The 23,865-nt window shown below is 38.7% G+C and overlaps 1 protein-coding gene across 4 annotated transcripts in view; it reads right to left on the bottom strand.

Annotated features, from left to right (window-relative positions):
• The window catches only part of CACNA2D3 (calcium voltage-gated channel auxiliary subunit alpha2delta 3), a 795,640-nt gene that overhangs the window by 542,477 nt on the left and 229,298 nt on the right, over positions 1–23,865 (bottom strand). For all 4 annotated transcript variants that reach the window (XM_049715277.1, XM_049715280.1, XM_049715279.1 and 1 more), the window contains exon 4: positions 21,616–21,675. In XM_049715277.1, coding sequence (XP_049571234.1) covers positions 21,616–21,675 — 60 coding nt within the window. The remainder of the gene's footprint in view (positions 1–21,615; positions 21,676–23,865) is intronic.

Below are 23,865 nucleotides of genomic sequence, written 5' to 3' on the forward strand. Positions count from 1 at the left end.
GCTGCTTTTGTAGCTTCAATGTCAGAACCATCTGCTTTTCATGGAGCCACAAGCCAGGATCTTCTCCTCCAACCAGGCTCCAGGGTCCTCACCAGCTCTCCTCACAGCCTGGTCCAGGGCAGGCCTCAAAAATCATTCTAACCATGGCTGGCTACATAACTTACAGGGCCCAGTGCAAAGGAAGATGCAGGGTCCCTTTTTCAAAAATCATTAAGAATATCAAGAAGGGGGAGAGATTGGTTCAAGATGGCAGAGTAGAAGGACATGTTCTCACTCCCTCTTCCAAGAGCACCAGAATCACAACTAACTGCTGAACAATCATCGACAGAAAGACACTGGAACTCACCAAAAAAGATACCCCATATCGAAAGACAAAGGAGAATCCACAATGAGACAGACGGTAGGAGGGGAGCAATCACAATAAAATCAAATCCCATAACTGCTGGGTGGGTGACTCACAAACTGGAGAACACTTACACCACAGAAGTCCACCCACTGGAGTGAAGGTTCTGAGCCCCACGTCAGGTTTCCCAACCTGTGGGCCCGGCAACGGGAGGAGGACTTCCTACAGAATCAGACTTTGAAGGCTAGCGGGATTTGATTGCAGGACTTCGACAGGACTGGGGGAAACAGAGACTCCACTCTTGAAGGGCAAATACAAAGTAGTGTGCGCATCAGGACCCAGGGGAAGGAGCAGTGACCCCATAGGAGACTGAACCAGACCTACCTGCTAGTGTTGGAGGGTCTCCTGCAGTGGCAGGGGGTGGCTGTGTCTCACCATGAGGACAAGGACACTGGCAGCAGAAGTTCTAGAAAGTACTCCTTTGTGTGAAACCTCCCAGAGTCCGCCATTAGCCCGGGTAGGCTCCAGTGTTGGGTCACCTCAGGACAAACAACCAACAGGGAGGGAACCCAGCCCCACCCATCAGCAAACAAGCTGATTAAAGTTTTACTGAGCTCTGCCCACCAGAGCAGCACCAGCTCTACCCACCACGAGTCTCTCCCATCAGGAAACTTGCACAAGCCTCTTAGATAGCCTCATCCACCAGAGGGCAGACAGCAGAAGCAAGAAGAACTACATTCCTGCAGCCTGTGGAACAAAAATTACATTCACAGAAAGATAGACAATGTGAAAAGGCAGAGGGCTATGTACCACATGAAGGAACAAGATAAAACCCCAGAAAAACACCTAAATGAAGTGGAGATGGGAAACCTTCCAGAAAAAGAATTCAGAATAATGATAGTGAAGATGATCCAGGACTTCACAAAAAGAATGCAGGCAAAGATCAAGAAGATGCAAGAAATGCTTTAAAAAGACCTAAAAGAATTAAAGAACAAACACCTAGAAGAATTAAAGAACAAACAAACAGAGATGAACAATACAATAACTGAAATGAAAAATACACTAGAAGGAATCAATAGCAGAATAACTGAGGCAGAAGAACAGATAAGTGATCTGGAAGACAGAATGGTGGAATTCACTGCTGTGGAATAGAATAAAGAAAAAAGAATGAAAAGAAATGAAGACAGCCTAGGAGACCTCTGGGACAACATTAAATGCAACAACATGCGCATTTTAGGGGTCCCAGAAGGAGAAGACAGAGAGAAAGGACCCGAGAAAATATTTGAAGAGATTATAGTCGAAAACTTCCCTAACATGGGAAAGGAAAGAGCCACCCAAGTCCAGGAAGTGCAGAGAGTCCCAGGCAGGATAAACCCAAGGAGAAACAAGTCAAGACACATAGTAATCACGCTGGTAAAAATTAAAGACAAAGAAAACTTATTGAAAGCAACAAGGGAAAAACGACAAATAACATACAAGGGAACTCCCATAAGGTTAACAGCTGATTTCTCAGCAGAAACTCTACAAGCCAGAAGGGAGTGGCATGACACATTTAAAGTGATGAAAGGGAAGAACGTACAACCCAGCTTACTCCACCCAGCAAGGATCTCATTCAGATTCGAGGGAGAAATCCAAAGCTATACAGACAAGCAAGAGCGAAGAGAATTCAGCACCCCCAAACCAGCTCTACAACAAATGCTAAAGGAACTTCTCTAAGTGGGAAACACAAGAGAAGAAAAGGACCTACAAAAACAAATCCATAACAATTAAGAAAATGGTAATAGGGCAATGTTCATTGCAGCTCTATTTACAATTGCCAGGACATGGAAGCAACCTAAGTGTCCATCGACAGATGAACGGATAAAGAAGATGTGGCACATATATATAATGGAATATTACTCAGCCATAAAAGGAAATGAAATTGAGTTATTTGTAGTGAGGTGGATGGACCTAGAGTCTGACATACGGAGTGAAGTAAGTCAGAAAGAAAAATACAAATACCATATGCTAACACATACATATGGAATCTAAAAGAAAATAAAAATGGTCATGAAGGACCTAAGGGCAAGATAGGAATAAAGACGCAGACCTACTAGAGAATGGACTTGAGGACACGGGGAGGGGGAAGGGTAAGCTGGGACAAAGTGAGAGGGTGGTAGTGTATATATGGACATATACACACTACTAAATGTAAAATAGATAGCTAGTGGGAAGCAGTTGCATACCACAGGGAGATCAGCTCGGTGCTTTGTGACCAGCTAGAAGGGTGGGATAGGGAGGGTGGGAGGCAGGGAGATGCAAGAGGGAAGAGATATGGGGATATATGTATATATATAACTGATTTACTTTATTATAAAGCAGAAACTAACACACCATTGTAAAGCAATTATACTCTAATAAAAATGTTAAAAAGAAATAAAAAGAAAAGAAAATGGTAACAGGAACATACATATTGATAATTACCTTAAACATGAATGGATTAAATGCTCCAACCAAAAGACACAGGCTTCCTGAATGGATACAAAAACAAGACCCATATATACGCTGTCTACAAGAGACCCACTTCAGAACTAGGGACACATACAGACTGAAAGTGAGGGGATGGAAAAAGATATTCCATGAAAATGGAAATCAAAAGAAAGCTGGAGTAGCAATACTCATATCAGATAAAATAGACTTTAAAATAAAAAATGTTACAAGAGACAAGGAAGGACACTACATAATGATTAAGGGATCAATCCAAGAAGAAGATGTAACAATTATAAATATATATGCACCCAACATAGGAGCACCTCAATACATAAGGCAACTGCTAACAGCTCTAAAAGAGGAAATCGACAGTAACACAATAGTGGGGGACTTTAACACCTCACTTACACCAATGGACAGATCATCGAAAATGAAAATTAATAAGGAAACACAAGCTTTAAATGACACAATAGACCAGATAGATTTAATTGATATTTATAGGACATTCCATCCAAAAACAGTAGATTACACTTTCTTCTCAAGTGCACACAGAATGTTCTCCAGGATAGATCACCTCTTGGGTCACAAATCAAGCCTCAGTAAATTTAAGAAAACTGAAATTATATCAAGCATCCTTTCAGACCACAACGCTATGAGATTAGAAATCAATTACAGGGAAAAAAACGTAAAAAACACAAACACATGGAGGCTAAACAATACATTACTAAATAACCAATCACTGAAGAAACCAAAGAGGAAACCAAAAACTACGTAGACACAAATGACAACAAAAACACGATGATCCAAAACCTATGGGATGCAGCAAAAGCAGTTCTAAGAGGGAAGTTTATAGCAACACAAGCCTACCTCAAGAAACAAGAAAAATCTCAAATAAACAATCTAACCTTACACCTAAAGGAATTAGAGAAAGAAGAACAAACAAAACCCAAAGTTAGCAGAAGGAAAGAAATCCTAAAGATCAGAGCAGAAATAAATGAAATAAAAACAAAGAAAACAATAGCACAGATCAATAAAACTAAAATCTGGTTCTTTGAAAAGATAAACAAAATTGAAAAACCATTAGTCAGACTCATCAAGAAAAAGAGGGGGACTCAAATCAATAAAATTAGAAATGAAAAAGGAGAAGTTACAACAGACACCGCAGAAATACAAAGCATCCTAAGAGACTACTACAAGTAACTCTATGCCAATAAAATGGACAACCTGGAAGAAATGGACAAATTCTTAGAAAGGTATAACCTTCCAAGATTGAACCAGGAAGAAAGAGAAAATATGAACAGACCAATCACAAGTAATGAAATTGAAACTGCGATTTAAAATCTTCCAACAAACAGAAGTCCAGGACCAGACGGCTTCACAGGTGAATTCTATCAAAACATTTAGAGAAGAGCTAACACCCATCCTTCTCAAACTCTTCCAAAACATTGCAGAGGAAGGAACACTCCCAAATTCATTCTATGAGGCCACCATCACTCTGATACCAAAACCAGACAAAGATACTACAAAAAAGAAAATTACAGACCAATATCACTGATGAATATAGATGCAAAAATCCTCAACAAAATACTAGCAAAAAGGGGCTTCCCTGGTGGCGCAATGGTTGAGAGTCCGCCTGCCGATGCAGGGGACACGGGTTCGTGTCCCGGTCTGGGAGGATCCCACATGCCATGGAGCGGCTGGGCCCGTGAGTTATGGCCGCTGAGCCCGCGTGTCCGGAGCCTGTGCTCTGCAACGGGAGAGGCCACAACAGTGAGAGGCCCATGTACCGCAAAAAATAAAAAACAAACAAAAAAAAATACTAGCAAACAGAATCCAACAACATATTAATAGGATCATACACCATGATCAAGTGGGATTTATCCCAGGGATGCAAGGATTCTTCATTGTATGCAAATCAATCAATGTGATACACCATATTAACAAATTGAAGAAGAAAAACCATATGATCATCTCAATAGATGCAGAAAAAGCTTTTGACAAAATTCAACACCCATTTATGCTTAAAAACTCCCCAGAAAGTGGGCATAGAGGGAACCTACCTCAACATAATAAAGGCCATATACAACAAACCCACAGCAAACATCATTCTCAATGGTGAAAAACTGAAAGCATTTGCTCTAAGATCAGGAACAACACAAGGATGTCCACTCTCACCGCTATTATTCAACATAGTTTGGAAGTCCTAGCCACGGCAATCAAAGAAGAAAAAGAAATAAAAGGAATACAAATTGGAAAAGAAGAAGTAAAACTGTCACTGTTTGCAGATGACATGATACTACACATAGAGAATTCTAAAGATGCCACCAGAAAACTACTAGAGCTAATCAATGAATTTGGTAAAGTTGCAGGATACAAAATTAATGCACAGAAATCTCTTGCATTCCTATACACTAATGATGAAAAATCTGAAAGAGAAATTACGGAAACACTCCCATTTACCATTGCCACAAAAATAATTCAATACCTAGGTATAAACCTACCTAGGGAGACAAAAGACCTGTATGCAGAAAACTATAAGACACTGATGAAAGAAATTAACGATGATGCAAACAGATGGAGAGATATAACATGTTCTTGGATTGGAAGAATCAATATTGTGAAAATGACTATACTACCCAAAGCAATCTACAGATTCAATGAAATCCCTATCAAATTACCAATGGTATTTTTTACAAAACTAGAACAAAAAGTCTTAAAATTTGTATGGAGACACAAAAGACCCCGAATAGCCAAAGCAGTCTTGAGGGTAAAAAACAGAGCTGGAGGAATCAGACTCCCTGACTTCAGACTATACTACAAAGCTACAGTCATCAAGACAGTATGGTACTGGCACAAAAAGAGAAATATAGATCAGTGGAACAGGATAGAAGGCACAGAGCTAAACCCACGCACGTATAGTCAATGCTGTATTCTGGTGCACAGGTGCCAGTGTTTCTGTAAGCAGATGCAAGATATGGAGTTGATGGTTCCCAGGGTCTGTGCATTTTCAGTTTTACAAGCTTCTGCAAAGCTGACCTGAAGTGTGGCTGGACCAGCGGAGTCCCATCTCCCCAGGCCTTACCAACATTTGATATCATCATCTTCATCATCATTATTATTATTTTGCCACCTGATCAGTAAAAATTGTATTTCACTGCTTTAATTTACTTTTCCTTGATGACTAGTGAAATTGAATATCTTTTCTTCGTCCATATAATTAATTATACTCCTGTCAACTGACTGCTCATATCCGCTGCCCATTTTTCTACTGCTTCTTTGCAGTAGATTGATATGGAGGAGTTTTTATTGTGCTATTTTGGTGACTGCTATGGATGAGATCTGTCTCTAGCCTAGATACTAGTCCTTTGTCTGTTGCCTGTATTGCAAATATTTTCTTAAACACCTCAAAATTGAAAACATTCTCTTCAGAAGTCCCTAGCACCAGAAAGCAGTACACACTCAGAAAAGGTCACCAACAAGACTGCAATTTGGGTCTGCAGTACAAGAACTCCAATCTGCTGTTTCCTTCTGGAAAATCCTCAGTGTCCCAGCACGCTAGATGCTGGAAATCGCCATGAAGGACGATGCCCTGGGACAAGCACCACCCCCAGGGATTACTGACAATAATCGTTACCAGGTCCAATTAACTGCTTTACAAAAGCAGGCGCGTTCTCTCTCTAACCAGTGAACCCTGACATGCCGACACTACAATTAGAAGCAAAGAATAAATTAAAAACACGTCCTTTCTGCCATGTGGGATAATGAACACAATGGCAGGCCTAATTGTATTTTTTAAAGCTATATGTGAATTATAAAGACAATGGACAAACCTGAGAGGTGATTATAAGGCCCCCAGCGAGGTGGACCACACCCCTGCTGTGGGAAACACCAGTTAGGACATATCTCATCCCAATGCCCCTCGAACATTTCTTCTTCCATGATCACCTGAAATTTACTCCCCTAAATATCTCACCATCCTGAAATGGGAAGTGGCCTAGGGCAATATGCTGCTCAGTGGCTTGAATCTCCTCTTCTCATATGTATTCATTAAATCCTTATCGCCAACATGCCCTGGTTCCCAACCCTTGACATGATAACCATGCAGCAGGAAATGGCTGCCTCTCTCAGAAAAGCAAATCTGCCAAAAACAGCTCTCCCCCTGTGCAGTCCAAGGTCAACTTTTCAAACCCAGAGTTGGTTTCTGCCACATTGGAAGAATATACATCAATAACTTAAATCCCATCTGCAGACACTCCCAAGGGACCGACCCCTAAGGCCCTCCTTGCTCAACAGTGGGTGTCACCTGCTCTGCCTTTTCCCCATCTTTTGTCTATTAAACTTAAAGAGAATAGAAAAAAGGCAGAGGAAGCAAATAAAGAGAGCACATTATGTCTGACTCACTGTATCAGGCACCTCCAATTGTTGCTGGCACCCTGGCTACTGTCCCAAGTCCCAGGGAAAATATTCTAGAATCTTTTCCTTTGCAGGTAGATCCAAGAAAGTAATGAACAAATGAACGAATGAATGAATGAATACTCAGGGCCTTTGGTATAGAAATACTGCAGATGACAGATGTTCCCACACTACCACCAAGCTCACTGAAGAATCATCTTGCCAGAGGTGCTTCTTTCTTCATCTGGGAGCAGAGCCCCCACCCTGGAAAGAGTATCATACGGCTTATAAACAGTGACTTCAGAAAATATACAACAATAGCATCAAATACTGAAGGAAACAATTCTGTAGTCCAATGAGGCAAGAAAATAAAAACAACAGCTACTGACTCAACTGAATTCAACCTGTACTTTTGGTAGTCTGCTTTCCAAATTCTTACAATTTCCAATCACCCATCCATACCAGATCAAAGAAAGACCTAGAAAATAAATATTCATAAACAAATGCTTTCTGAAAAGCGTAATATCTAAGCACTGTTCATGGAATCAAAACCAGTTAGTTTCTGATCCAAGGGTTCACCACGCTGTACCATGTGACTTTGGGTAACTTTTTAACTTCTCTGAATGCCAGTTTTATCATTCAGGAAGTGAGGTTATCATAGTACCTACTCTCACCAGATTGGTATGAAGATTAAATATGATAGTCATAGCCCCCCAAATGCTATTTCACATGACAGTCTAAAGTTTAAGGCGTACCTTGTGATTCTGAGTCAAGGTCTTGCAACTCCTCTCAAATAACCTGAGACTGGACGTGGACCCAGCTGAGATGTGACCGAGATTCAAGATCAGAACCCAGAGTTGGGGCATATGAGACCTAAAAAGTGGAATACAGCTGGCTCCAAAGCAAAGAGAATTTTGCTGATTTTTAATCTGATAGTTATGCTGTCTTTGAAAGTGAAATGAATAAAGGCCTAGACTCCAGACATCTGTCTCTGCTAAGACATTCTAAGAGCATGGTGGTGCTCCTGGAAATTTAAATGAGAGGGCATGCTCCCAGAACCATGTGCCCTACAGTTCAATCATTTTAAATTCAGAAGGTCCCAGAAAAAATGGCACACAGAGCCAAAAAGAAGTGTAGAACATAATAAATGGCTGGTATTTAATAATAAAGACAGAATGCTTAAGGCAATTACAAGCGAGATTTCCTTTAAAACCATTAATGCAATTGGAAGAGGAATATAAAATATGTCCTAACACCAGTCTCTTGTTTGTGTTTCTCTTCGGACAGATAAAGACCCTTTTTAAAACAACAATGAAAGCAAAAGTGAACAATTAGCTAACCCAGTGCTCCAAAACTGGCTGATGATTATGAAGGGAAATTGTTCCAGGTCTTTTGCTCTCTCTGTCTACTTAGGGGCCTCTCACCATCTGCCACACACACCCAGGAAGGCACAGGTGTGGCCAAAGAGAGTCTGAGTTCAACCCCTCCATGGACACAAAACACCCAATCCTGTCTCCCACCAAAGTCCCAAAAAGGCTAGAAATGGCTCAGGCTCTGAGCAGGCACAGCCCTCCTGCTGCTCCCAATTCTGCTAGCAGCATCGCATTTTTTTCTCTTGAGCAAATGATGCTTTTAACCTTCTTCCTAGTGGGGATCTCACTCTTGAGATGATCCTCCATTTTTTCCCATCAGTCATTCACCCCTTCTTCAGATATTTATTGAGTGCCAGCTGTGTGCCTAAGCTCTGATCACAAACTGAGAAACAGATGTGGTCCCTGCCCCACAGAACTCAAAGCCCTCAAAGGAGGCAGAGACTAAATAAGCAATTATGAATGTAATCAACTTCTTTGTATTTCAAGAGTATTGGTCAAAATAATGATCACAGTAATGATAATGGTTACCCTGAACTGGGATCATGTTCTGTACCAGACAGTGTGCTCAATACTTCACGTAAATCAATAAGCCCGTGGAAACCTGACAGCATTACAGGGAGAGTATCACCATCCTAAATATACAGAAGAAACTGAGACTCCAACAGGCTAGGAAATTTGCCGTGGGTCTCACCACCAGCAAGAATAAACAAGCCAGGATTCAAATCTGTGTCTTTCTCTCTTCAGAAGATAGCTAACATCTACCTCACCCAGAATATTAATCAGCAAATATAAGCAGACATAATGAATCCTTTTGTATCTCCTTGTAATCAAAAAGGCTTTTTGACCAGACAAAAGCTGTTTGTGGTCCACTGTTCTTCTGACCTGGGTTTCAGAAAATATTACTAATAAGCTGTAATTCCTCCTCCAGCTCTCCAATCTTGCTCCTTTTAATCAGAACAACTTCTACATTTCAGTCAATCTCATGTAGAATGAGAGGACAAAAGTCTTTAAAACCTAGAAAAAAAATTTTTTCATGGTGTTTACATGGTCTCAGCCACCTGAAAACTTTTAGGAAGAAGGATCAATTATGAATACATTCACATGCACGACATAATCACTGCTAAATAAGGCAAAAGCAAAGGTTTAATTTGGTTCTGAATTTCTTTAACCATACAGAAACTACGGTTTGGCGTCAAGGCATTTACATTCCAGAGTTAAGTTCTTAAAATCACACACCAAAAAAAAAAAAAAAAAAAAAAAAAGTGCCCTTTATATTACTCAAAAGAACCCCCTTAAATCTAAAATGATAAAATAATTTACGGAGGCGGGGGCGGTCTGTGAATGATCCAATCAAGCAATCTTTCCTTGAAATTTCTCTGTTCCAGCTTTAAAGTAGGAAGTTTATATCTATTTGTGGGGAGGAAAGAATAGAGAGATTTTCTTCTCAGAGATGTTTCCCTCAGGACAATGCTATGTCTGTAGATGTTGCTGGATTTCCTCAAAGAATACCCTCACTCTATGGAAAAATAATTGCTATCCTTTCCCTGTAAAAAATCACAACCTCACAGACTTAGGCAGTTCTAGACCAGGCAGGAAAATCAAACCAGTCTCATGCCCTCATTTACCAGAGGTAACATGAAGTCTGAAAGGAAATGTGATCTAACCAAGGTCACATAGCTGATTAGCAAAACTTCAAGGCCCCTAGCTACTAATGCAATACTCCAAGAGAAAAAAATTACTTTTTCCCCTCTCTATTAATGACTACCAGCATGAGAAAAGCTGCTTTGTTTTGAAGCCTGTTTATTTATTTTGTTGTTGTTGTATTTTGCTATGGACAAGTGAAATGTCAGATCAAGGATGTTCTATAAGGGGCTGACTTTTATGGCTTTTAAAGGTATTCTAAGGAGATTATAATGTTAGATGACAAAGATTTCACATATAACCTCAAGTCACGCCTGTTATTGCTGTCAAATACTCATTCTTAAAGGCTGATTATGTCTCTTCTGAATTCCTACTTGTGATGTAAGAGGCTACTCCTGCCACAGACATATGGTGTCTGTAGCACTGATTATGGGAGCTAGGAAGGTGGGTGGGGACCTGCTCAAGAGAGGAAACCTGAGTTGTAAGAGCATGTTTCCCTTCTAATTTTTCTCCTTTCCAATTTTAAAGATGTTTTCTCTATAAGAACATAACTGTTTAATAAAATAACTTGATACTCATTTCACATAATATTCATTAAATATAATTAGTTATCTTCATAATTAGTATACTCATATATTTGTAACATATTAAATGGCAGAAAAATCTCATTTAGATTAAGAAAATTAGCCATTTCATGAATTTATTATAAGTAACAACAAAAGCCAACTGCTTCAATAAAAGCTGCCATTAATATATGGAAATGTCTTTGAATGTTACAGCAATAACTGAAGCACTTCTGGTCACGCCATAAGTATTTATTTTAAGAAAGAATTAGCTTTTTCTAGCTGAAATAAACAGATGACAACTTCATGAATTACCAACGATGCTGGTGATTACCAGTCAGCTGCGGATTTTAGTGACTGTATCACCATTATGAATTTCAATTAATTCTAACAAATATTTGTGGACATATGACTAGATGTCAGGTACCTGCTCTCATGGAGCTCATGTTTTGCTGGAGGAGACAGAAAATAAACAAACAAATCGTATAGGGGAGCTCAAAGAACAGAAGGAGTAAGGCAGGAACATAGCAGACACGAAGGAAAGGGAAGTAGCTGCTAATCCACCTGCAATCTTGAGAAAGTTGTGTGGCGCTCTGTAAGGTATGTGGGACATCCAGACTTTGTTCTTAGTATAAGCAAATAGTATAAGTAATAAGTAACTTGTATTTTTAAAAAGTCACAGTGGTTACTATGTAGATAATAGATCCAATTACCAAATAAGAGATGTCTCCCTTCTGTCCGTTACTAATAATACCAGTAAAGTGATGCTTAATCATTTTTACTAAATCATTATATCTTATTAAGAGATTTTTTTATTACATAGGTTCATGGGTCAGGATTTACCATTCTAGAAAACTTTTTAATGTATTTGATAGACCTTTTTCTTTTTGATAGACCTATTAAATAACCCACTATAACTTTCGTCTTAAACTTATTTCTTTATAAGATTTTGTCCAGTGCAATTTAAGGTCAGTGTTAAAATTTGTGATTCCATGAGGCAACATAACTGATTGGTCTTTGGAGCCAGACAGTCTCAGGTGTGAATTTTGGCTGGTCCATCCACTGTGGTATAACCTTGGGCCCAACATGTGGCCTCTCAATCTTAGTTTCTCCTTATGTAAAATGGAGATAATAACAGTATCTCTCTCACATGACCGTGGGGAGAAGAATTAAATGAGATAATGCCTGGGAAGCATTTAAGCCACTGCCTATACCTAATACATTTTAAATAATGGCACCTATTACTCTTATCATTGTTCCTATATTCTATTAGTATTAATTAACCAGCAAAGAGAGCTATCCTAAAAATGTCAGTCATGAAATTTTTTTAATTTGAAGAATTAGGATTACTATACCAAATGCACATACTTGGAGTTATTTATATTATAAAGACCTACCCCACAAACTAAACTGAAAGTAGAAAACATGAGAATTAATTCATCTGTGTACATATCAGGTGCTTTATTAACAAACAGACTTAAATGAGATTACAAAATTTCTGTTGAGGTGTCTACTTTCTACATTGCCACCAGATTCAAGCTTTACTTTAAAAATTCAATAGCAGTTGGCAAATTCCTAGACCACAAGACCCTTGATGAAATCAGCAACCTAGGGGCATTCCGGCATTCCTAAGGGCTGCCAAAGAATTTGCTGGAGAAAGACCCCAAGGTAATTTCTGGGATCTGCCAATGACCTCTGCAGTCAGCCATCTTAATGAAAGACACTAAGGTTTCTGGCAATGTACTATGGGACTCTGATATTATGGTTAACAGCACCACTAAGTGTTTATCTAATTATAACTATAGATATGCCCAGAGGGCCTCAATATCCCAAAATGTCCCCTTTCCAAACTGGCTGATATCTGAAACATCACAATCACACTGTGTATGCGGAAACAATAAAACCGTGCTTTAAAAGTATTTGTTTAATTGAAATGTTTAATAAAGTCTGAATTGGTGGCGTTTTACTATGTTTAACATATATTTAAAACAAATATGTTTTAAACAAATATTTATTTTAAATAAACATTCCCAGTTTTCAGAAAGCCCAATTGAGAAAACCCAAGATAAAAAGGAATCACAAAAGAACCAATGAGTTGATAGGAAAAGAAAGGGCCTTCTAAAGCAACATTTCAGACTTCTCTAAACACTGTTACCTACAAATTAAGGTATACATGGTCATGATAGAAAAAAGAATGTTATAACAAGAAAGACTAAGACAAAGGGGAAACACATAGGGGTTTTATTAGATTATTCATTATTGATAAAATTAAAGATAAAAGACCTAGGTTTCTAAACACATAAGTAGCAAAGAAAAAAGAGAGTCACTAATGTGAAAACGTTCCACAGACAAATAAATGATAACTTTGGGAGGAGCAAATAATGTCATTTTTCCCCTCTGAACTATTAAGTAAGGTGACTATTCAAACAAAACCAAATCAATTACCATTGCTATAAAGTTGCACTTTCTGTCTTTAAATTTGTTAATATTAATATTTTTATCTGGATTTAGAACAGGGGATGGTAGCAATATAATTAAGCTATAGAAATTATAAACTTTTGAGAAACAATGTTTGCGGTCCAAGATTCTATAACAGAAATGCATTTTTCTCTTTCTTTCAACTAGAAGATGGCCTTGTGGTATTTTTGGAACAAAGAAGTCTATGTTGTACTCACTACTTACATTGTTAGAGTGCAGAAGATTAAACCACTGGAGTCTTCCCTATTATGTATAGTTGATCACTCTCTTCATCTCTTTAATAACTGTTTCCTAAATCCAACTTAATTGGATTCAATAAATTTGGTATTTTTAGGACATCTGCTACATGAATGGAACTATACTAAGTTACAATGAGGAAATTTATAAAAATAATTTGAAGACATAACACAATGCCTAACCTACAACAAAAATTACTAGACATGTGAAGAAGCAAAAAAAAATGTGGCTTCAAAAGAAAACAGCACTCAATAGAAACAGAAATGACCTAGATGCTGGAATTAGCAGAGAAGGAATTTAAAACATCTATTGTAGATATGTCTGAGGACTTAAAAGAAATCATGAACATAATTGGTGCATAGATGGGAAATTTCAGCAGGAAATAAAATCAATTTTAAAAGATTTGATAAACAACAACATCCTACTGTATAGCACCGGGAACTATATTCATTGTCTTGTAATAACCTATAATGGAAAAGAATATGAAAAAGAATATATATATATATCTGAATTACTTCGCTGTACACTAGAAACTAATACAACATTGTACATCAACTACACTTCAACTAAAAATAAGATTTATTGAAAATTCTAGAACTAAGAGTACAATACATGAAATAAAATATTCCCTGGATGAGTTTAACAGTAGATTGGAGACCACAGAAAAAAAAGGGCTAGTAAACTTGGAGACCAATTAATAGAAAATAGACTGGAAACAAACTAAACAAAGAACCACACTGATCTGTGGGATGATATTAAGCAATCAAACACAGACGTGACTTAAGTTCCAGAAGAAAATGTAACAAGAATGGGGCAGGTAAAATTTTGAAGAAATAATTGTTAAAATTTTTCCAAATATGGTGAGAATATACAAGAATCTCAGCAAGCTCCAAGGAGAATTAATATAAAGAAAATCACATCTAGTAACACCCTTAACCTATCACACTGTATAGTATACTGAAAATCAAAGATAAGGAGAAACATATCTTGAAAGTACGAGAGAAAAATGACTCAGTGTATCCAGAGGAACAAAGATAAAAATGATGGAGGACATTTCATCAGAAACATTAAAGATCAGAAGAGAATGGGATGATATCTTCAAAGTGGTAAAAGAGAAATATAAACTTTCAAGTAAAAATTCTGTATCCAGCAAAATTATCCTTCAAAAATGAGGGCAAAATACAGATATTTTTAGCTAACCAAAAGCTGAGGGAAGTTGTTGCTACCAGACCTTCAATGCAAAAAGGAAAAAAAAAAGCTAAAAGACGTTCTTCAGGCTGAAGAGATATGATAACAGAAGGAAACTCAATGAAATGAAGAGTGCCAGAAACAGTAAATGTGTAGGTAAATATCAATACATACTACCTTATTTCTTATTTAATTTTTTAGAAGACAGCTGTTTAAAGCAAAACTAAAACAAAATAATATCTTACAGTGTTTATAACACATATAATAGTAAAATATATGACTACACGAAGGAAAGTGGTAGGTAGAATACACTATTCTTGTTTCAGATGGAGTGGTACTTCGCACAGTAAATTAACTCAAGATACACTGTGCACTTAAGTTAAAGATGCCTATTGTAATCCTTAAAGTAACAACTAACGAAACATATCTTAAAAAGGGAGATTAGAACTTTCCTGGAGGATGAGGGTCACATCTCAGTTTATGGAAGTCCCACAACCTAGAACAGGGCCTATCAGGTGCTGAGTTCTGAATAAATTTAAATTAAGCCACAAATGGACACACATGAATAAAACTAAAAGGATACGAAATGATAAGCATCATTAAAGAGGCAACAATAAAGTATCACTAGGTGAGAAAGACTATTATATGGAAAGTAGACAAATAATTTTAATTTTGCATTTATGGAAAATACAGGTATTATGGGTTCTCTGTTGTTACACACACACACAGATGCACCAGAAATGCACACATTATTGTTTTTGTTCCCCTGGCTAGAACTTATAACTTTGCGGGGAGATTTCTTCTAGCCCTGGAGGAGGTAAATCTACTCACCACTCAGTCAAGACTCATTCTTCAGGGATTTGCACCAAGGTCCCTTGAACTCCCAGACCAGGCAAGGTCTCCTGTCCTGCGCTGTAATTATGCCCTGTGCTTATGTTTCTTTTCTTCCTTCCTCCCTCCCTCCCTCTCTCCCTTCTTTTTTATGGCTGCATTGGGTCTTAGTTGCGGCGTGTGGAATTCTCTCTAGTTGTGGCACGTGGGCTTTCTCTTCTTTAGTTGTGGTGCGCAGGCTCCAGAGCACGTGAGCTCTGTAGTTTGCAGCACGCAGGCTCTCTAGTTGAGGTGCACTAGCTTAATAGTTGTGGCGTACGGGCTTAGTTGCCCCACAGCATGTCGGATCTTAGTTCCCCAATCAGGGATCGAACCTGTGTCCCCTGCATTGGAAGGCAGATCCTTTAACACTGGACCACAAGGGAAGTCCCTGCTTATGTTTCATGTCACTCATCATGATCAAAATTTTAAAATTATTTCTGTCATCATGTCTTTAAAATCTGTCACTTGCATTACAGCGTGAGCTCCATGAGAACAAAGACAGCATCTGTCTAGCTCTTGGCCATATCCAAAACCCAGTGCCTGACCCACAGGACATCACTGATAACTATTTGTTGAATGAATCTTGGCACATGAGAGATGAATGAGATCTTAGAAATCATCTAGATATTACAATCTGTCTTTTTATGGATGAGCAATCAGTTCCTTGAGCAAGTAAATGGTCCAGTTGGGACCAGAACTACCAGAACCTCCATTTTCAGACCTCTAGACCAAAGCTCTCTCTGTAAAAGTTATAACGTTCTAGCCAAATGCACGAAAATGACAGTGTGTGTGCGTGTAACAACGAAGAAATTACTTTGACTTTTAAATGCTCACACTTAAAGATTCCTCAGAAACTATTTACATATCAGTCTTGTGAATAAATGACATATGGCAAGTCCTAACTAAGAAACATCTAATGTAAGATCTTAAAATGCAGAAGACTGTGAACCCTGGCCAAGCTGATAAAAAGAAAAAGGAGGAGAAAAGAAAAAAAAGCATCCCCTGATAAATTACATCAGAAAAGAGGGGCTTATTTTAATACAAAAAGTGTGAAAATTTCCTTCTCTTTTCATTTCTTTCTCCTATAGATGTGAACCCTACCTTTCTTGTTTCGTGCACAAAAGTCAATGAGCTATCTCTATAAAAAAATCTATTTCCAGTTCTGGGGTCTGGGTCTTCCGTGTTCCACCTCCTCCCTCAGCAAGGAGTTCAACACCTCACTCAGTCCAAGGGAGCAAGGATGGATTGGGGCTTAACAGAAATACATGAGAAACGCTGTGAGGGCAGTCATCTCCTCCACCCAGCAAGTACTTCTACTAAACCTGACCTTTGCTCTCCTTCACAACATACAGTTTTTCCCCAGGGCAAAGCCTCACTAGCCAGCAAGGAGACGCTGTCAGGAAAAGGACAGCTCTACTCCACTGTTTGCTAGATACCCTTCCTAAGCCTTCTGAGAAAGGCTTCCTTCTCCCAGTGGCTATCTCCTCCCTGGGTTCTCCTTCAACACAGCCTCCCAATGCAACAGGCTGTGGCAACGAGGTGGAAGAAGATGCTCTAGCAAGTATCACAAGCTGTCCCACCCCAAGATTTCCCATCAGTGGTCTCTACATCACTTCCAATCCAAACCCCTCACCCCAACTCTGAAATCAGGACACTGTGTGTGCAAGATAGGTGACAGCAGCTCGGCAGTGACCAGGAGGGGATGTTCAGGACACTGCATCCCCCCAGTTCCCTTCCACTCACACTTTGTTATCCCTCTGAATGTCATCAGGCCTTTTCCACCTACTACTTACAAAGCAACAAAGAAAAATTATTATAGAAAACTTTGTAATCAAAAAGGTTTCCGTAGGATACACAATGCAAAACCACAATTCTCGTTTTTTTCCCAGTGTGCACCAGCTCTGTGCAATTGGCACTTATTTAAGACAGCTTTCAAAGAAAATATGTTTGCAGTTCAAAGATAAGCAGGTCTTTAGTAAACTGTCAAAAGGACTTTTTTCTTCTTCACTGCCGGTAGAAAAACCCCAAAAGAAACAATAAGTAAGAGGAGAAGGCTTCTCTCTGAATTATACTACATGCACAGACCTAGTTTTCTGGAAATTCATCAATAGCTAGGATAATCAGGGCTAGGGGCTGCCCCCACCACCCCACCCTTGCCCCATCAACATAACGAGAATGAAATGCTAAAATGATCATATGTGATAATTAAGACAGTTTTTAAACTCTTTTCTTATAATTATCAATCTCATATGTGCTCTACATTAAAAACCTATGTTAATTCAAAGCATGCAGTTAAAAAAAGGGAAGATGCCATTTTAACAAGGCCTGTGTTTGCATCAATTCTAACTGAAAAGTGCCCTAATGGAAATATCAGGGAACAAAGAACAAAACCAAGAGGCCAGTCTGGAACCCACAGGACACCATACAGGGGGACAAGCCCAAGGGCTAAACCAACACCAGTGTCCACAAGAAAGTTTTCCAGCCAATGAACCCACGCAGCTCTGGTTTGTGTGCAGGACACTGCACTGTGGGTTGTTCACATATGCTACCTACCCTTCAAAGGCTATATTTTGCCTCTTGCCCCAACATAGTTTTTGTTAAGAACTAACAACCTAGTGCCATATTTTAGGACCTACAGAAGGGACTACCAATGTCAAGGCTATAAGCTCATAAAGAAAAGGCTAAACCTCTGGAGAAACTGTAAGAGGAAATTTAAATGATAAATAAAATCCTGACAATAAGGAGGCATGACTTTCTTTTGGTAATTTTTGATGATTCTACCAATGAAAAACAAATTCTTCACTTTTAAAGCACATGATGATGCAAAGACACGAAGACTCCAATCTAAAGTGAAAGAAGAGGCAGATCCAGCATTTCCTTTTTATTTTGGAAATGGGATGGTGGAGTGGGGGCTAAGACTATGTAACTTGAAGCTGTACAGTTTAGGAAATGTCACAGAAACATTTTTTTTTTTCTGTAGGAAAACAGTCTCCTAGCTCCCTCTGCTCTTCCCAAGCTAATAGCACGGAAACCTCCTCAACATTACTTCATGGTAAGCAGATGGTACTCTGAAATTTTTTTGATAAAAACAATCCACTGGCAGGTGTTGTAGAGAGGTCAGTGGAACCCAGATTAACAATTGATCAGTTCTAATGGACCGTCATAGCAATAAACTCAGAGCCTGTACACAGACCTGCTACCCCAGGAAGAGCAACCGGGCTGACACCCAAGCTGTTGACAGACTTGCGCATAACAGCACCAATGTTTCACAGCTTCAAAACCTTCATCTAAGCAGACATACATTATTTGATGCATATCCATTTTCTCCAAATCATCTCTTTTCCAGGTTTCCACAAAAGTGCACATGGTTTACTCTGACCCAGAGAACATTCTGTCATGGTCCAGAGAGTGAATGACACTCTGTAATACTGACAGATTATTTCAACATCTACTCTGTGCTCAGACCACAGCTGTAGCCTCTGATATTCGTCTTGTACTTATATAGAACAGATGACAATGGGGGAGGAAAAACTGGGCCCATCTTCTTTGTTCCCAAGAAAACAAAAACTATAAGACTCCAGAGACCCATTCTCTCAGTCTCTTTTTTGAGAGGGATACTCATGCTGCATTCGTGTTTCCACCACCACATTTGACAAGGGAATCAGTGTGCTGCACCAGAATTTTACTGTAAAGGATCAATCATAGGAAGGAAGTCAGAGCACTCTTAGAAAATAACAATTGATTCAGATGGACCAAAAAAAAAAAGCGATCTAAAGTTAGTTAAGCTAAACCACAGAACACTTTTTCTCTCCTGAAGGATAAATAATCCTGCAAGTCAATTAATCATTCCCTCCCTCACCCAGTTACTTTTTGTAGACAACTGATCTCAAAATAAAATTGACTATATGAGCCATAAACACCAGATTTTCCAAAAGAGTCCTTTGGAAATCTTTGGTGTATTTTTCCTGGTCATCACATCTGAAGGCACTTTGTGTCATTATTGATGATATTACCTTTGATTACTTGTTTAAGATGGTTTATCCATAATAAAGCTGCTATAATTCCCTTTGTAATTAATAAGCAATTTGTGGGCAGATACTTTGAGACTGTCAATGTCCTGTTCTTCATCAAACTTTCACCTGCTAGTTTTAGCATCTACTGAAGATTCTTGCCTGAATCAATTATTACCATAATTTTATAACTCCATCATTTCTTCTACATTTAGTAGTTGGCATTCTACTGTAAGAGTGTTTCCTTCTCTTTTATTTATCTATTTATCTATTTATCTATTTATTTATTATCAGATTGGACTCACAGATTCTTATCAAGTTTAAGTTGATTTGAGTTGAATTTCTGTCATTTACAACCAGAATATTCCTGAAAAGCCTTCTGGAACTCCCAAGGAGACATAGTTTCCCTTGGCAATGCATTCAAGAGATCCTTACAATCTTCAGACCTAAAAGGTGCTTCCTGGTGCTTTCATCAAATCCCTTCTGGCCCACTCTAAGAAGTCCAAACCCTCTGAAGGGGAGGTACACTTAAGACAAATGTGACCAACAAATGGACCCTGGTGTGGCTATAGGAAGGCAAGGTGCTTCTTGCTATTTTCAGCTGACTCCTCTGCTCTTTCTCTATAGCTCTGCTCTAAGAGCGGGGCTGGCTTCCCCACTCCTCTCCAGGTGTTACCAACAGTCCCCAGGGCTTCTCCGCCTCCCCCTGGAGCCTCTCATGCTTGGCTACATTCTTGGTTCTATTTGCTTCACACGTTGGGTGTTATGACTGAAAATGACCCCCAATGGTGGGCTTGATATTTTCTGTTTCCCCTCCGGACCCATTTTTCACCCTTTTCCACCCAAAGCCTCAGAAAGTCTGAACCAAATCAACTACACCAACAGTTGGGTTCAGCCAATGGTGGGTACCAGCAAGAGATCAGAAGGCTAGACACAGTTATCAGTGTATCTTTTTCCCCAGATTCTACACTTATTAGCTCACCATCTCTCTATCAATTACCCTTTCCATATAGCTACTCTCCCTGGGTTCTACCCCCTCCCCTTGCTCCTTCAGGCCAGGAGTGTGGCTTGCCCGGGGGTACAACACCATTGCTTGTTGGTTTCTCTTACCATACATCTGTAAATATTTTCTTTATTAAACTTTCCTCCATTACCCCATTTGAGTGTGCATTCTTTTACAAGAGGTACAACCATGGGACAGAGACACAGCCAAAGGCTATCTTTGGTATCACCATCTTTTTCTGTGCTTGAAGATTTATCTTTTCCATACAAATGAAAACACAGCAAAATAAACACTACTTCCTTTTTGTGACCACATGGCACTAAAAGAGATCTGTTCTAGCAAGGCACAGACTTAAGGAATTAAGATTCACCCGTTTTGCTAGCAGTGAGGAAAAGTCACAAACCCAAAATAACAATACAGATGAAATTTCCTTCTGGAGGGACCCAAAGGAACCTCCAAGTATTATTCAATTCACTTCTTGCCTCTAACTATGTTTTATATATACATGACAGCATCAAAGTCCTTCTCAACCAGACACAGGTGTGCCATGATTAGATATGAGATCCACAACAAAAGTTTATTAAGCAGATGTTCAAATCCCAGGTCTGTGAATGATTTAATTTTTAAATATAATTAACAGTCAATTCAAGGTTAGATCCATACATAACAACATTGCTTTCAGTCACTTAAAATGTAGCCATGGAAGAGGGATTTGGATATATTCTGCTATCTATCTTATCAATTTACCATTAAAAGCTCTGGTGATTATTGTCAGTTGACTGATTAACTCCCCCAGATTTAGAGAGGAAACCTGATTACATGCATGTAAGTGTGTGTTATCACCTATTGTAACTTGCATAGTGGAAAATGGTTGAGGATCACTGTCCTGTCTTGTCAAAAAACAGGCACATTTATTTCAACCCTGTACCATTCTCTCAAGAGCCTTCTCTCCAAACCTCTGAACCCTGGTGTTCCCAGTATACCTAGTGTTGCTCCTTTGGCAGCAAACACACAAAACAATTGAACTCAAACTATAATCAATTACCTGCAAGTCTGCATCAAATTCATGTTTCAGGTGTGCTTCCTCTGCAGCCTCCACCAGACGCTGGCAAGATAGAAAGCAACACAAAGGATCAGAACTGTAGCCTCGACCCCATTTCAACAACATGAAAAGACCAAAGTTTCTCCATTGCCCAAAAATGACAGATCATATCATGGCATGTGAACTGTGACCTGCTGCCTTTGCTTCCATGAAACTGAAAATAACATCAATGTCAAAATCTAGTTTTTGCTTTCATCATCCAATCATGTTCTGCATCCACTTTCGTAAAAATTCAAAGACACTGGCCCTTGAGGCCAGATATGGACTCCAAAACCTACCTAGAAAAGTGCATTCCTTAAGCATAGAAGGCCCTTAGTCAAGATTTATTGAATTGAATCGAGTCTAACTCTAAGTGGGCTTTCTTCCCCAATGGTTTACAAGTAGTATTTAATTCCCTCAATTTAAGGTCAATTCTTTCTGCACCCAGCTCTGGTACATAATTATCAAATGACAGCTATTTGAATTTAATGGTACGTCAATGCCACTTTGACAATCTGCATCCCAATAAGAAAATCACTAAAATGAAATCAATATGCAACACCTGTAAGTACACAACTCTTGTTATTCTTCTTAGCTAAGTAAATTCAACCAATTCATATTATTATGAAAATAATTTCATAAAATTCCATTTAACATCAATGAGGCAATTATCAAATCATTTATTCTTTAATTTGAACTTCCCAACAATAAGTTATTTCCCACCATGAAAATGTATGCTACAGGATATTGCAGAAAACTTGTTCAGTGAAATAATATTTTACTGAAATTTTATTGAACTAAAAGCAAAACCTTAGATTCAAGTAAAGAATTCAACCATTTCTATTTTTTCCACAGTTATTCTTGTAGCCTATGCTGTCTTTAGCTTGCTTTTTCTTGACATATTATAGAACTGAGTCTAACAGACCCTGTTTCAAAAATGATGACATTAGTATTAATTTCTAAATGATCAAAAATCAACAAATGTTCCATGAATAATTATAATATTAAACTGGACATGGAAATAAAGAGAATGAAATTTATTTGGGTAAGTTAGGCAGCAGTACGAGCACTAAAGCCCTCTCTCTCCACCAGCATTGCCCATAGACTGGAATCTGGGAGAGGTGGCCGATCTGGTTTCCCACATTCTCTTCAGATAGTCAGGAAGCAGCTTTGCCTTCTCTGGTCAATCAAAGAACAGACTCCAGGAGAACATTACAGGGCCAGAGCCAGAAGATCCAGTTCTAATTCTAGTGAAGATGCAACTCCCTACCATTGCAAAATTTGGGCAGGCCCTTCCCCTCTCTGATTCTCAGTTTCCTCATCCCAAACACATGAAAAGGCGATCCAAGATCAGTGGTTCTCAAAGTGCAGTCCCCCACCAACAGCATCAGTTTCACCTGAGAACCTGTTAGAAACTCACATTTTCAAGCCCCATCCCAGTCCTACAGAATCAGAAGCTCTGGGGCTGAGCCAAGCAACCTGTTTTAACAAGCCCTCTGGGTGATTCAGAAGCTGCTGAAGTTTGAGAGCCACTGACTACAAATAGCACTCACCCCAGACCCCCTTGATTTATGAGCACCACCAACCTTCCAAGGTTTCCTAAATCTCATTTATCTCTTTAAAATCTGTATATATATATATATGTATTTCCACTATAAGACATAAAATACTTTATAGAAGGGAGGCATAAAACAAAGGACAGGAAACAGAGAAAAAGCAAAAGGAGAGACACTATCTGTGTAGACTGGACACACTGGCCCCAAACTTTCAATGGGTGTGGTCTTCTTGGAACCATCCTAGTCAATGAAGCTTGTTAGTGTCCTGTGATTACTTGACACAATTTGCATATGTATCAATGTGGACCCTGAAAAATAAATGACTGACAGTGATTTAAGAAATCTATGTGAGAGCTTATTTTCTTAATCATTGTAACAGATTTAGAATGTATATGCATGTATCATGCATATACATTCTAAATTACATTTACATATTGAGCTTTACAGAGTGTGTGCAACCAATATTATGCATCTCTGAACACTTACGTATCACAAAAACCCATTCATTCTGACTGTAATTACTTAAACTCATAGAAGTTGTTTTCTCATGGTGTCTAAGCACTCTGAGAACCCAGAGAAGAAATGTCGATGAAATGGACAAATGACTGAAAGATAAGAACAAAATAAAACTTCTCAATTGTCAAGACAGATAATATTG

This window comes from Orcinus orca, chromosome 10, assembly GCF_937001465.1.
Source record: "Orcinus orca chromosome 10, mOrcOrc1.1, whole genome shotgun sequence".
Taxonomy (NCBI): domain Eukaryota; kingdom Metazoa; phylum Chordata; class Mammalia; order Artiodactyla; family Delphinidae; genus Orcinus; species Orcinus orca.